This window comes from Geotrypetes seraphini, chromosome 9 (genome assembly GCF_902459505.1).
Source record: "Geotrypetes seraphini chromosome 9, aGeoSer1.1, whole genome shotgun sequence".
NCBI lineage: Eukaryota > Metazoa > Chordata > Amphibia > Gymnophiona > Dermophiidae > Geotrypetes > Geotrypetes seraphini.
The window spans coordinates 178,565,052-178,581,131 of record NC_047092.1 but is presented as its reverse complement, the minus strand read 5'-3'; the positions used below and the strand labels follow the sequence as shown (position 1 = coordinate 178,581,131).

Sequence of the window (16,080 nt, the reverse complement as noted above, 5' to 3'; positions counted from 1 at the left end):
GTGTTCCATAGATAAAGAGAAGGATAGACAGAGAGAAAGAGAGAGCTCAAGAGAAACAGAGAGGACCAGAGTGCCAAGAGATAGATTGATAGAGATTTTTGTGTGTTACAGAGAGGAGGCTTTTATAGCTTGGAATCTTATTCTGAATATAGAAAACTATTGAGCTTCAATAGAAGTTAAATCTCCCCCTTAGTAAACTTGTGCTAGACAGCCGAAGAATAGGCTATGGTCATATATGTATTTCCAGTCTGTCTCTGACAATAGTTTCTGATTAACTTTGCACCTGGACCCATTGTCCTAAGCACCCTTTTAATCAGACATTAACACCTTTTAGCTAATCATGATTCAATCAGGGCTACTTAAAACATATCAATCAGGGCTACTTAAAACAGTCTCCCTGCCCTCAGGGTCTATCTGCATTCACATGCCAGAGTCAGATTGATATAATTTCCCATAGGCCTTCGCTGACATAAGTAATGCCAACTAAAAATGCTGAATGGTAGCAATAGCTATGCTGACAATAGACACTAGAAAATGACATGGGATTATTTCCCGCAGTTATCCACGGGGACAGGAACGGTGATGAATTTTGTCACCGTGTCATTCTCTAATGGGGAGGACCAGCTTTCAGGGAGGCTGTTTTATAAAGGCTTGCTGTTAATAACAGTGCATACGATCAGTGACATTAGCCTCATAATGGAAAAATAAAGTCCTGTAAATGACATGGGAAGGTTAAAAAAAAAAAAACCCCAAAGGGGTCGGTGTTCAGACAGCTGGACATTTTCAGCTGAATATGAGTGGTTAGTCTCGATCAAACGATTTGACTAGGAGCTGTTTCTGGATAACTAAATCACTTTGAATATTAACCCAAAAATATTTGGCCTGAAGATCCCTAAATGAAACCTTGTCTGATTATTTTAGGAGGTTCCTGGAATAATATATCAAATTACACTTCAAGCGAAGGAGACAAATTGTTCACAGGAGCAATGTGAATCATCATGTAAAGACTGCAAGTTTAAAGACGATGGGGTAAGTGACTCTATGTTCTGGGTGTGGTCTCTGTGCTTTTAACACTGGCTTCCCGTCTATTGCAGGATTCATTTCAAATGTTTCTGTATTGCCTAAGATCCTTCATGGTATCTTTGCGCCTCTTCACCCTTTATCTTAGAACTAGTCTTTAAGCCCGTTACATTAACGGGTGCTAGAATAGATGTGTCTGTCTGTCTGTGTTTCTTTATCTCTCTCTCCTTGGCTGCTGTCTGTATCCTTCTGTCTCCCCCTCCCACCCGAGCAAAGCTGTCTGCCCCCAGCACTCACCTCCCCCCAAATGTCTCTCCATGGCCCTCTTCTGTCTTCCCCCCGGAGCAAAGCTGTCTGTCCCCAGCACACCTCCCCCCAAAGCAGCCCCCTTTCCCTATCTCTCCATGGCCCCTTCTGTCTCCCCACCAGCACACCCCTCCCCCAAAGCAGCCCCCTTTCCCTCTCCGTCTCTCCATGGCCCCTTCTGTCTTCCCCCCCAGAGCAGAGCTGTTTGCCCCAAGCACACCCCTCCCCCCAAAGCAGCCCCCTTTCCCTCTCCCGCTGACTCTCTCTGGCCCCCTTTCTCTGTGTGTCTTTCTGTCCCTCTCCCTACCCCTGTGTCTTTCTTTCTTTCTGTCTCCCTCCCTCCCGCTGTCTGTCTGTCATTTTTCCCCATTTCCCTGTGCAGCAGCATTTCCATCCCACTTCCCTATGCAGCAGCAACAGCATTTCCCTCCTATCCCCCCTTTCCTGTGTAGAAGCAGTAGCAGCATTTTCCCCCACTCCCCCTTTCCATTCTCTTACCTTCTCTTCCCTGCTCCGTTCGGCTCCTCCCCCTTCTTTTACTGCCATTGTCGATCCGGCCTGCTCCTGACCCTCCCACCGCCGACAAACCTCGGGGCTCCAGCCGCGTAGGCAGCACTATAAACACGCTGCTTCGTGGCCTTCTACTGGCGATTTCCTCTGCCGCGTCTGTCTCCGATGATGTCATCAGAGACGTGGCAGAGGAAATCGGCAGAGAAGGGCGCGAAGCAGCATGTTTATAGTGCTGCCTAAGCCGCTGGAGCCGGGAGGCTACGGAGAGGGCAGGGGGTGCTAGCGACCGGCAGCCGCCACTCCGCAGGTGGAGAGCATGGAAGGGCACGCATGCGCACTTGTCTTGCCTCGCGTGAGGACAGACCGTAAGCCGCGCATGCGCACTTCCTATGTGTCGCTACAGCTCACGGAAAACCGGCGCACACATAGGAAGTGCGCATGCGCAGCTTACCGTTTTATTATATTAGATGCTTAGATGCAAGAAGCACCCAAGGACACAAGCTCTCCTTTCCCTCAGTTAAGGAATCTCAGCCAATCCTTTCCTTTCAGACTAACAGAATTATGGAATGGAATTCCCCATATTCTAAGGGTCTCCAGTTCCTTTCAATTTTTTCGTAAAGCTGTAATAACTACTTGGTTTTCTAACCACATTAGAAATCTTTCCTAGCTTTGTCTTCTCTCATTCACTGGCTCTTTTCTTTCTTCCCTTCATATTGTTCTTTTTCTAAATACTGTTAACCTAATCGAGCTCCTTGTTTGGAGATGATCCGGTAAACTAAGTTTTTAGTTTAGCTTAGTTTAAGATCGATTTTAGCAAGCTCAAAGTAATGACCACTCCCACTGTGTCATTTTATTGTCTTTCATCTTCATTTTCTAATTGTTCAGTGAAGATAATTTATTTTTCTCTCTCATATATTATAGGTTAAGGGTCAGGGGTATAACCAGCCCTACAATTTAGGGGGAGCCAGAGTGGACTGGGGGGAATGCAATCCCTTCCTCCCTCCTTTCCCCCACTCCTGTGTGCTCAAAATTGTGCTCCAATATTTTCCTTTCCTGAGGGGGACATGTTCGGGGGTTCGGACAGCTTTTTAAAACCTGGCACTATGTCCTAACGCACGAATGGGTTAAGTGGGTGGGGATGGGGGCCGGGATGGGCAGAACTGGGCAGTCCTGGGGGGCGGGGCACACCTCATACAGGTCACACAGCAATGTCTCAACCGTATCTCTGTCCCTCCCCTTTCCCCTTCTTCCCTGCCATTCTCTTGTGCCTAACTCTTCTCACCCTCCATATCGTTCTTCCCATTACCTTTTCAATTTATTTTTATTTTATAAATTGTAAACCCTCCCCTTTTTCCTCTTGTGCCATGTCGTGACAATTATACACTTCTCCCTCGTCATTCGTGGGGGATACGGGCAGAGCCGGACTGCGAATGCCGAAAAACCGCGATTATCCGGCTCTGACCCACCCCCACCTCCTTGCCGCCTTCCCGGCCTTACCTAGTGGTCTAGAGGGCTTTCGGGGCAGGAGCGATCTTCCTACTCTCCTGCCCCGTGCAGATCACCATCAGGAAATAGCTGTGGGGAGTTCCCGACGTAGTCTCGAGAGACTACGGGAACTCCCAGCAGCCATTTCCTCATGGCGATCTGCACGGGGCAGGAGCGTAGGAAGATCGCTCCTGCCCCGAAAGCCCTCTAGACCACCAGGTAAGGTGGCAGGGAGGAAAAATAGATGGATTTTTTTAACATTAAGACTGATTTTTTTATTTCCCCCTCCCCAGAAAAAATCGTGATTATATGAAACCGCGAGTGCAGGAACCGCGAATGGGGAGGGGGAAGTGTATGTCCTTTTCCTTGTTTTTAATTACAGTATTTTTGTTTGGTTTTAAATTATTTTATATTTCAACTGCTTTGGTATTACAGCGGTATATCAGGCCATAATAAACTTGAATGTCCACTCTATCTCTATCAAGCTTGCTTACTCCCATGACTTACTTATCTCTAATTTGTTCCTCCACCTTGCACTAACTGGGGCCTGGACCTGGCCCGATAACTCCACCGATAACTGCCACCTTGTGTCACGGAGGTTTCACTCTTCTTCCATATGCTTCTTCCATATGCTTCTTCCATATGCTTCACCCATATGATCGCAGTGGCGGAGTTGGAGTGTTAGTCTTGCCCTCCTGTACATCTCAGCCTCTTCCTTTTCCTCTTCCTTCGGATGGTCTCGGGACTCAAGGATCTCCCGTACGAGGAACGGCTGGATAAATTGCGGCTATACTCACTCGAGGAACGCAGAGAGAGGGGAGATATGATCGAGACGTTCAAGTACCTCACGGGCCGTATCGAGGTAGAAGAGGATATCTTCTTTTTCAAAGGTCCGACGGCGACAACAGGACATCCATGGAAAATCAGGGGGGGGGGGGGGAATTGCACGGCGACACCAGGAAATATTTTTCAACGAAAGAGTGATCGCTGGAATAGACTTCCACTTCAGGTGATCGAGGCAAGCAGCGTGCCTGATTTTAAGAAGAAATGGGATCATCACGTGGGATCTCTGCACAGAGTTAAATAGGGGAGGGTCATTGGGGTGGGCAGACTAGATGGGCCGCGGTTCTTATCTGCCGTCTTTTTCTATGTTTCACCTCATTCTCACTGCTTTTCTTCCTTCGAAGTCTATTGTATCTGTCTATTCGCACTGCTGCTTCTCCGAGTAGCAATCATTTACCGACCTACTGACAAGTCCCTTTCTCACCAACTTCAACTCCTGGCTTTCCTTCTTTCTTGAACCTTCATTTCCTTCCCTTATCCTTGGCGGCTTTAACATTCATACTAATGGCACCTCTGACTCCTTCGCTTCCAGGCTTCTGGCCTTAGAATCCTTATTCAATCTCCAGCTGTGCTCCAAACACCCCCTCCCCACGCACATAATGTAGGGTTGCCAGATTTTATGATTGTAAAATCCGGACCTGCCCCCCAGTCCCGCCCATCTCTGCCCCAGTTCCGCCCTGCTTTGGTCGGGCAGGAGGCAATCCGCGCATTGTGGGTGTCACGCGATGATGTCATATGCGCGTGTGACGTCGGCGCGTTAACGCCCACGCACGCGCGGTTTGACTCCTGCCCGACGCGATTAAGAGGAGGCTTGTCAAAACCCGGACAAAGTGCTGTGTATTGAAAAGCCATCCGTACTCCCGGACATGTCCTCAAAAGGGAAATCCAGACGTCTGGTAACCCTACCATAATGGCCACTGTCTTCTTCTCCAAGTGCTCCTTTACTAATTTTTCCACTGGACTAGTCTGGCTTGTTTAGTTTTACAGTGGGTGTATTGATGTTGTACTGCTCACTGCAGTATGTAAGATGCTGCCTTTTCCCAGGTACACTCTTGTGATGTGTGGATTGTTACTAAAAATCATGTTTTTCAGACAGATGGGGGGGGGGTCAAAAAATGATGGGCCCCGGGTGTCACATATGCTAGGTACAACAACAAAAAACTCAGATATATTGAAAACCAAACGTATACATAAGAACATAAGAAGTTGCCTCCGCTGAGGCAGACCAGAGGTCCATCTTGCCCAGTGGTCCGATCCCGCGGCAGCCCATCAGGCCCACTGCTCAAGCAGTGGTCCCTGACTAGCTCTATAACCTGTCTCTACTCTTATTCCTATAACTTACCTCTACTCCTATCCCTATAACCCATCTCTACACCTATCTATACCCCTCAATCCCTTTGTCCTCTAGGAACCTATCCAAACCTTCTTTGAAGCCCTGTAACATGCTCCTGCCTACCACAGCCTCTGGAAGCGCATTCCATGTATCCACCACCCTCTGGGTAAAAAAGAACTTCCTAGCGTTTGTTCTAAACCTGTCCCCTTTCAATTTCTCCGAGTGCCCCCTTGTACTTGTGATTCCCCTTAATTTGAAAAATCTGTCCCTGTCTACTTTCTCTATGCCTTTCAGGATCTTGAAGGTTTTTATCATGTTTCTGCTTCTCCAGGGAGAACAGTCCTAACTGTTTCAATCTGTCAGTATATGAGAGATTTTCCATACCCTTTATCAGCTTAGTTGCTCTTCTCTGGACTCCCTCAAGTACCGCCATGTCCTTCTTGAGGTACGGCGACCAGTACTGTACACAGTATTCCAGATGTGGCCGCACCATTGCACGATACAATGGCAGGATGACTTCCTTCGTCCTGGTCGTGATACCCTTCTTAATGATACCCAACATTTTGTTTGCTTTCCTTGAGGCTGTGGCGCACTTTCAATAATGACTTAACAGGTGTTCAAAAGTAAAGTGTAAGAACAGTAAAGGCTCTGTACCATATAAAAAATGAAGGAAAAAGCCTCAGAACAGGCCCTCCCACCTCCACAAAGGTGGATAGTAAAAGGTGGTCAAGCGGTAACCTCACTGGCAAAAAAACTTTCAATAAATACTAGGCACTTGAGCTTAAAACTGTGCTTCACTAGTAAATAAAACAGATAGAGGAAAAAATCCACTTATCTTCTGCTGATCGGCACACCAACGAAGACCAGCGTTTCACCGATAGGCTACATCAGGGTGTATCCCGACCGATCAGGCTTCTTTCAAAAAAGGACGCCAAAACACCTCACAAGTCCAAAAAAAGCCAGTGAGGTTACCGCTTGACCACCTTTTACTATCCACCTTTGTGGGGGTGGGAGGGCCTGTTCTGAGGCTTTTTCCTTCATTTTTTATATGGTACAGAGCCTCTACTGTTCTTACACTTTACTTTTGAACACCTCTTTAGTCATTAGAGGGGACATGATAGAAACCTTCAAAATCCTTAAGGGCATAGAGAGAGTAAATAAGGACAGATTCTTCAAACTGAGGGGAGCCACAAGCACTAGGGGTCACTCGGAGAAATTGAAAGGGGACAGGTTTAGAACAAATGCTAGAAAGTTCTTTTTTACCCAGAGGGTGGTGGACACATGGAACGCGCTTCCGGAGGAAGTGATAGGCCAGAACTCTGTACAGGGGTTCAAGAAGGGTTTGGATAGGTTCCTGGAGGATAAAGGGATAGAGGGGTACAGATAGAACTTGAGGTAGGTTATAGAAGTGGTCAGAAACCACTTCACAGGTCGCAGACCTGATGGGCCGCCGCGGGAGCGGACCGCTGGGCGAGATGGACCTCGGTCTGACCCAGTGGAGGCAACTTCTTATGTTCTTATGTTCTTATTATTGAACATATGCTAGGTACGCCACTGGTTGTACCTTCCTACCACTGGTCCTAGATTTGTACTGATGCTATTTTCTCTTTACAGAAGGAATATATTTGCAACGCTAAGATTCACCTAACCCCTGAGTTGGAAGCTGATTCAGTAGTTGCCTGTTCTACCTCAAAGTCGGTATGAAATGTAACTTATGTGTTATAATGTGCTGATTTGTGCAGAGCATTGTATTATGGATGTATTCTGGGTAGGGATACCAGACATCAGGGAAAACCCGGACATGTCCTCCTTTTAGGGGACTGTCCGGGTACCTGGAGGGATTTCCAAAACCCGGCAATTCATCTGGATTTTGGACGTCCCCAAGCTTGGGGCCGCATCTGGAGGGTGTCTGCGCACGCGCGCGCGGGGATGTTGATGCGATGATGTCTCATGCATGCATGTGCATATGCGCGTGACATCATCGCGTCAATGTCCACGCATGTCCAGACAAGGCCCTGAGCTCAGGAAAGGAGACGCAGGGCTGAGGGTAGAATAAGAACATAAGAATAGCTTTACTGGGTCTGACCAATGCTCCATCAAGTCCAGTAACCCGTTCTTATGGTGGCCAATCCAGGTCACTAGTACCTGGCCAAAACCCAAAAAGTAGCAACACTCCATACAGAACCTAAAAGAATAACAAGATTCTAGAATCCCAAAGAGTAGCAACATTCCATTATCTCAAAGTAAGCAAGATTCCGGAACCCCAAAGAGTGCAACATTCCATGCGGAATCTTCAAAGAGTAGCAACATTCCATGCGGAATCCCCAAAGAGTAGCAACATTCCATTATCTCAGAGTAAGTAAGATTCCAGAACCCTAAAGAGTGCAACATTCCATGCGGAATCTTCAAAGAGTAGCAACATTCCATGCAGAATCCCCAAAGAGTAGCAACATTCCATGCGGAATTCCCAAAGAGTAGCAACATTCCATTATCTCAGAGTAAGCAAGATTCTAGAACCCTAAAGAGTGCAACATTCCATGCGGAATCTTCAAAGAGTAGCAACATTCCATGCAGAATTCCCAAAGAGTAGCAACATTCCATGCTACCAATCCAGGGCAAGCAGAGGTTTCCCCCATGCCTTTCTCAATAACAGATTCTGGAATTTTGCTCCAGGAAATTGTCCAAACCTTTCTTAAAACCAGCTACGCTATCCGCTCTTACCACAACCTCTGGGAGCAGAATGGGGCAGGACCAGGTTTCCCCTTGTTTTAAATAGGAAATCTGATAACCCTAGTTCTGAGAGATGTATTAGTGACACACCTTGTGAAAGCAACTTGTAACACAACTGTAGTGTGAGAAAGATCAACCTCCATCACAAGTGGGAAAACCATGACTAACGTGGGCTGTATTTAGGCTCCCCACCCCCTACTCTCTTGACTGTGAGGAACTCCTCTCCCTCACTGATTCTCCCTCCCAAAACACACATAAACTGAACCCCAAAGTAGTCTCAGGCCCACAACTAGTTTGCCCACCCCTGTTCTAGGTTCTTGGATCCGGACTCGCTAAAGTAACATAGTAGGCCATGCTAGTCCATGTCAAAGGTTAATAAGTAAAAACAAAACCAAAAACCAGAAAATAAAGTCACACCTTTTTACTGGATTATCTTAATACAGATTTTGACTAGTTTTGGGGAACCTATGCCACTCTCCTCGGGAATTTTGGCTTCTGGAAAACTAGTTCATCAAGGGATCTTTTTACTATGCTATATGAGACATTATTACATGCCTAGAACAGCTTAAAATGGCACACTATGGAAAATATGTTCACTTTGGGCCCGATTCTGTAAATGGCCCCTAACTTCTAGGCGCCACTCCCCGCTGTTGTCAATCAACCGCATAGTGCTATTTATAGAATCACGCCTAATGGCTGCTAAGCAGACTTAAGCATTGCTAGAGGTAAATGCTGGTATATTTAAGCCAGGGTTTACCTGGCCTAATTTACTGGCACCTACCTCAGATGCCTTTTCTCTGCCCCTAACCATGCCTACTTTTCAGGTAGGCATCAATAAGCATTGGAGGGCACCTCAACATAGGCACTACGTAGATGTCCATGTATAGGGTTGACGGATTTCCCAATCAGAAAATCCGGACCCTCTAAACCTGCTCAGTTCCACCCATCCCCTAATCACGCCCCCAGTCCCGCCCTCTGATGCCTGCTCTTGTCGAGCAGGGAGGAAATCCACACATGTGGATGCCCGTAACCATGCCTACTAAGAGCAGGCGAACTTTTTTTCCCACTATACAGTATGTTTATTGGTACTTTAAAATGGACTATACGTATATAGTTTTTTGGGAGCACCAAAACCATTCCCACAACATATACTCCCCCCTTTAAAATGTATGCATCCCTCATCCTCCACACATGCAAATAGTGCCATTATATACTCGTAAAATCAATATTTAAATATGGGTGCTAAGTGCCACTGTTTATATGTGTAGATGCCTCAAAACCATTCCAAAATGACCTCCTAATTGTGCAAATCTATCCTAAGAACAAAAGAATAGTCTTACTGGGTCAGACCAAGGTCCATCAAGCCCAGTAGCCCGTTCTCACAGTGGCCAATCCAGGTCACTAGTACCTGGTCAAAACCCACAGAGGAGCACCATTTCACACTATCAACCCAGGGCAAGCAGTGGCTTCCCCCATGTCTTTTTCAATAACAGACCATGGACTTTTCCTCCAGGAACTTGTCCAAACCTTTCTTAAAACCAGCTACGCTATCCACTCTTACCACAACCTCTGGCAATGGGTTCCAGAGCTTAACTATTCTCTGAGTGAAAAAATATTTCCTCCTATTGGTTTTAAAAGTATTTCCCTGTAACTTCATCAAGTGTCCCCTAGTCTTTGTCATTTTTGACGGAGTGAAAAATCGATTCACTTGCACCCGTTCTACACCACTCAGGATTTTGTAGATGTCAAACATAACATATCTCCCCTCAGACGTCTCTTTTCCAAGCTGAAGAGCCCTAACCTTTTTAGTCTTTCCTCATATGAGATGAGTTCCTTCCCCTTTATCATCCTGCTTAAAAAAAAGGGCAAGCCCCAGAGGCAGCATTAGATTGAAAATCAGAACTAGCTGTTTGGCATTGAGACTTGAACACCTAACTTGAGCTGAAAAGCAAGGTGCAAGAACAGAAGGCCTAAATGTTTGTCTGCTGCTCAGGAACCCTCCCCCGACCCAATATGAAAAATAAGTGTCATCCATCATGATACCTACACACACATTAAATAGTGCCCCATACCTCAATGCTGCCTTGCAACATTCCAAAAGCCCCCGCCCCCATTTCTCTACTCTTCCTGACCTCCATCACTACCCCAAGAACCCCCTAAGATCTCTCCTTATACGAACTGAAAAAAGGATACCGGCTTCTGTCGTTCTAGCTTGGAGTCCAGTGTTGCCTTGACAAATAACGGCACACACCATTGTGGAAAGTTAGGTTCCACTGAAAATTAGACTAATGATATCTGATTAAAATTAACTAGTAACCTTTGGCACTCATGAGTGTTTTAAAAATCTGTGTCTAAGGTTTTTATTTCCTCATAAAGGCCATCGTAAGTCAGGAAAAGCCTATCCTCAGTCATACTACCTAGAGAATGATACGGGGACAAATTTGCCCCCGTCCCCACGGGATCTCATTTTCCCATCCCAACGAGTTCTTCTCCTGTCCCTGCCCCGTTCCTGCAAGCTCTATCCTCATCTGCACAAGTCTCAAACCCTTTGAAATCCTAAGAAGCAACATTCTAGAGCTCAGATTGTGATGTCATAATGCCTCATTCCACCAATGCCTAAGCTCCGTCCTCACCTGCACAAGCCTCAAACACTTTAAAATCCTAAGTAGCAACATTCTAGAGCTCAGACTGTGATGTCATAATGCCTCATTCTACCAATGCCTAAGCTCCGTCCTCAACCGCACAAGCCTCAAACACTTTAAAATCCTAAGTAGCAACATTCTAGAGCTCAGATTGTGATGTCATAATGCCTCATTCCACCAATGCCTAAGCTCTGTCCTCATCTGCACAAGCCTCAAACCCTTTAAAATCCTAAGTAGCAACATTCTAGAGCTCAGATTGTGATGTCATAATGCCTCATTCCACCAATGCCTAAGCTCCGTCCTCATCTGCGCAAGCCTCAAACACTTTAAAATCATAAGTGTTCGAGGCTTGTGCAGTTAAGGCAGAGCTTACAGGAATGGGGCAGAGGCAGCGACAAAACCCGCGGGGACAGGGATGGGGGAATTGAGTTTCTGCGGGGAAGGGGACAAATTTGTCCCCCTGCCACTCTCTACTTCCAGGTACAGAGAGCTGCTCTTGCACTGATGTCATAGTGCAGAGAGCTACTATTGGCTCTTTTGAAAGATGGGAAGGGGGGGGGGATTCCTCTGTTCACTGAATCTTTTAGAGGTTTCCAGGTAGTGAATGACATGGGGACAAATTTTTCCCCATCCCCGCGGGAACTCATTTTCCTATCCTGTTGCGGCGAGTTCTTTTCCTGTCCCATTCCTGCAAGCTCCTTCCTCATCTACACAAGCCTCAAACACTTTAAAATCATAAGCGTTCGAGGCTTCTGCGGTTAAGGTAGAGCTTGCAGGAATGGGGCAGAGGCAGTGACAGAACCCATGAGGATGGGATGGGAAATTGAGTTCCTGCGGGGACGGGGGCAAATTTGTCCCTGTGTCATTCTCTAATACTACCCTTAACCCCTCTTTGTTCCTTCCATTTTTAACACGTGATGGTAAGTAGTCTGAAATCTGTAACTCAAGCAGTAGTTCAAGGTTCTGATTATAAATACGTCTTGCACAAAATACTAAGAATGTGAGCTTAATATGATTATCTGCTTGTAGGTTCAAAGGTATATACCAGGTTTTTCTCCTTTTCGTTCTGTGACAAATGGATTGAGGGCACCACTTCTAAGTACAATCAACATACCAGTTCCATGGATACATAAAGGTAAACCTAATCCAGGTCATGGACCCCCTCAAGGACGTGGACAAGGGCATGGACATGGGCACGAGCATGGACAAGGGCACGGACACGGGCACGAGCATGGACACGGGCACGGACATGACTGCGACCACAAAGGGAAGAGCACAAAGGACAAGAAAGGCAAGGGGAAAGACAAAAAGAAGGATGATAAAAAGAAATGCGACTCCTCTGAAGAATCTGACGAACACTATACCTTTGAAACACCCACCACCGTATCAACAACTTTTGTTCCACAGACACCACCTACCTCTACTCTTCCTCCCATTACAGAAGAACCAACAACAAAACCAACAACAACATCAAAGGCACCAGATGAGCTATTTTCTACAGAATTGATTGTTACTGTGGATCACTTCCCTGGAACAGATGAAGAAAATGTAGGGGTGGTTATCCCAAATCTTCCAGAAGAATCAGAGGGTCATAATCTGGATCTCCCTGGTGCATCTTCGCTGGATCTCCCCGTGGCAAAACCACTTCTATGTCCTGGAGATCAATGGAAGCCCCTACCAAGTCTTCATGATCCAGCAAATCCGGCAGAAAACAAACCCGCAGTTGAAAAAAAGGAGTCTGTGGACCCAAAAGCACCTGCAACTCCTGGAACGTTCAGTGATGCAGACCTCCTCGCTTAATAAACTAGAGATTCTAGAATGTTCTTTTGCGAACCATTTGCTATTTCAAACTTGTCAATGGAGAAGTTAGTAGCAGTTTTGTACTAATAACCCCTGCTGATAATTATGTGTTTTCACATGAAACAATGTCAAAATAAATATTTTTAGTGTAAAAACCTAAAGAGAGAGTAAGAAGTGTGGTGTTTCAATTTTGCTTCAAACTTGTACCACAGTAGTCTGCAATAGGCATCAGTACTATGGCGCTAAGGGGCTCTTTACTCAACCGTGGTAAAATTTGCAGTTATCAAGGCATACCATGGGACTTCACCATGCAGTAGCTGCAAATTTAACATGGCAACGATCTGGGTATTCCCTGTATTGGCCAATACAAGTGCCAAGCTACATTAGAGGCTAACTACATGGCACTTTGCTTAGCTTTATCATGGAAGCACTAACTCCAACATTCATGGAAGCACTAACTCCAACATGCCCTAATTTGCAGGTGCCCCTTTCCTTACTGTTTTCCTCCTTCCATTAATACCTCTTCTTACTTTTATTTTCACAATGTCAAGTTCAAGTTTATTAGAAATTTGATGAATCGCTTATACATAATTCACTAAGCGAATTACATTAAAATCCAAAATATGCATACATTACATTACATTAGGGATTTCTATTCCGCCTGTGCCTTGCGGTTCTAGGCGGATTACAATATAGAAAATATCTGGGAGATTCCAGTAGAATTACATTTCAGGGTAGGAGTAAGTTACAGGAACAGTGAGGAGTTATGATATTACAATTTCACAGAAGATATTACTTATTACAGAAGATAATACATATAGCAGAAGATAATGCATTTTACAGAGGTAATACATGTCAACTCGATCAGTTAAGTCGGGTGTAGTGTAGAAGAGTTACAGTACATTCTTGATCACAGACAAAGAGATGATATGAATGAATGATTCCGAAGTCGTTGATTGGGAACTCATTGGGTGGTGGTTAGAGTGATGGGAGATATTTTTTGAACAGTAGAGTTTTTATTTCTTTGCGGAACTCTTTTATGTCTGTTGTTTTGGTCAGTAATTTAGAGATGTCAGAGTCTATTTTGGCTGCCTGTGTCCCCAGGAGGTTGTCGTAGAGTTTCTTACGACAAATACCGTTGAGTGGTGGATAGGTGAAGAGGTTCTGTGTTCTCCTTTTTCTTGGTGGGTGGTAGTAGTACAATTTAAAAATACAACTAAAAAAAAGGGGTTGGACGAACAGACAAGACTGAATACGAAGGGAATAAAGGAGTAAAGTTACAAAATTAATGATTATGAGAAGAAGAGAACTATAGAGGGAAAAAACATAAGGAGGGGTATCCATTTTTTCTTTCTTTTATTTTTAATTTTTGGTAAGGAGTCTACTGCACAGTATATAATCCAATCAGAGGATAAAAACATCTTTAAATAAGAAAGTTTTAAAATTATTTTTCATCTCTTATATATTGGGGGAGTTCCAGACTTGGGGGGCCACTATTGAAAACATATCATGTCGTCTAGTGCCAATAATTTTTAAAGAAGGGACCACAAGTAGACCTTGGGCCATAGAACGAACAGAGCGGGATGAATTATACGGAATAAGTATCCTATTTATAAATTGCGGTTCGCTTGTAGATAAGGTTTTAAATACTAGGAGTAGAATTTTAAAGGTAATGAGATGGTTAATGGGAAGCCAGTGTGAATCGACCAGGAAAGGAGTTACATGATCATATTTTTTTCCGTTGTGAATAGGTTTAACGGCAAGGTTTTGAATTATCTGTAAACGCTTCTTTTCTTTTTGAGTAATGTTTAATAGTAACGAATTACAATAATCTAGCTTGGCAATGACAAGTGAGTGTATAAGAATATTCAGGGATTTTGGTTCCAGAAACTTGGAAATAGAACGAATCATACGTAATCGATAAAAACAATGTAATTATTAATCCCCCACACTCGCAAACTCCTTTCGTATCCAGTTATGTCAATGTCTTCGTCTTAATTTGTTTCTACCCCTCTCCCCATTTATTTTAAATTTTTATATTTTTAATATTGTAAACCAATCAGAAACACGAAGATGGTTGGTATATCAAATTACAAATAAACATGGGAAGATGGCGGATGAAGCCGTTAGTTGAGCGCTTCGCCACAGCACGTCTCATCAAAAAGTTTGCTCCATATTTCTTATGAGATATTTACCTGTGAGTCATGCTGAAAAGGAGAGTCCGAAGTGCCGCTGGAGCCTCGCGATGCTCAGGCCAGCCCAGTCTCGGCACTACTGATGAGCTCCTGCGACGAATGCAGGAAGTATTGGCAGCATCGATGCACCCGCTGGGGTCGCTCTGGGGCGAGACGGAAGTGATCTCCTTGGGTTTGGAGACCACCTTGAGCCCCGACGCCAGAGCACCTCCCCAGACTGCCAGCTCCCCGCGGGTAGAGGAGCAACCGGGGTGCAGAGCGCACTTCTCCCCGGAGGCCGTTGAGACCAGTGAGGGGAACTTGGAGCTGGACTCCCTGGATTTACAGGAGAGCCCCGTGGAGCCTGGGGTTTCATTTGCTCCGAGGGTGGATTGCAAACGGAAGAGCCCTGACCAGAAGGAGATGCCAGTTGGTGAGAATATGAATGCTGAAACTCAAAAGATTTCTTTTACATTGGAGAAACCCCGAGAGGTAACATTGGATTCTATCTGGGATCTCGTGGCAGACCTGGCTAAATCGATTAAGCCCCAACTGGTTCAGCTGGAGCAAAAAGTTAATACCCGAGAAATTGATATTAAAGATCTTAAAATGGAGTTACAGGACTTTAAAAATTCTACCGTAGTATCCAAACAAATTATGGAAACTTTAGTAAGAGATAATATAAATTTGAGAAGGAAATTGGAATCTTTAGAAAACTTTTCTCGTAACAATCATCTTAGATTGATCAACTTTCCTAGAGTAGCGACAATACCTCCTAGAGATATGTTAAAACGCTACATGATGGAAGTTTTGGAAATATCAGAGGATCTGTTGCCACCTTTTTCTCAGGTGTATTATTTACCTATAAGAAGGACGATCAACGATCCCCTAATATTACATCGCTTTTGGAACTCTCGGATAGGGAAGTGGCAACATTTCTTCTTTAGCACCAGATAAAAATTGGTTACTTAGACTTTTCTTCAAAAATAAACAAAAGGAATTCTTGGATTTAAAATACAAATGTTTCCAGACCTGGCACGAGACACACAAAAATGTAGACATGAATTTCTGATTATGAAACCGGGTGTTATTGCTCTCGGGGCGACTTTTTTCCTTCGTCACCCATGCAAATGTGTGATACAATATCAAATGCAAAATTATGTCTTTTTTGCCCCTAGCCAAATGACAACCTTCTTGTCCGAGGCTCAACTGAAAGCAGGGACAACATGAGTGCTTA

At 44.9% G+C, this 16,080-nt stretch overlaps 1 protein-coding gene across 1 annotated transcript in view; it reads left to right on the top strand.

Annotated features, from left to right (window-relative positions):
• Positions 1 to 12,825, top strand: part of KNG1 (kininogen 1) — a 41,158-nt gene extending 28,333 nt beyond the window's left edge. The window contains exons 8-10 of the mRNA XM_033959091.1: positions 922 to 1,029; positions 7,112 to 7,195; positions 11,899 to 12,825. Coding sequence (XP_033814982.1) covers positions 922 to 1,029; positions 7,112 to 7,195; positions 11,899 to 12,669 — 963 coding nt within the window. The 3' untranslated portion in view covers positions 12,670 to 12,825. The remainder of the gene's footprint in view (positions 1 to 921; positions 1,030 to 7,111; positions 7,196 to 11,898) is intronic.
• Positions 12,826 to 16,080: the final 3,255 nt, after the last annotated feature.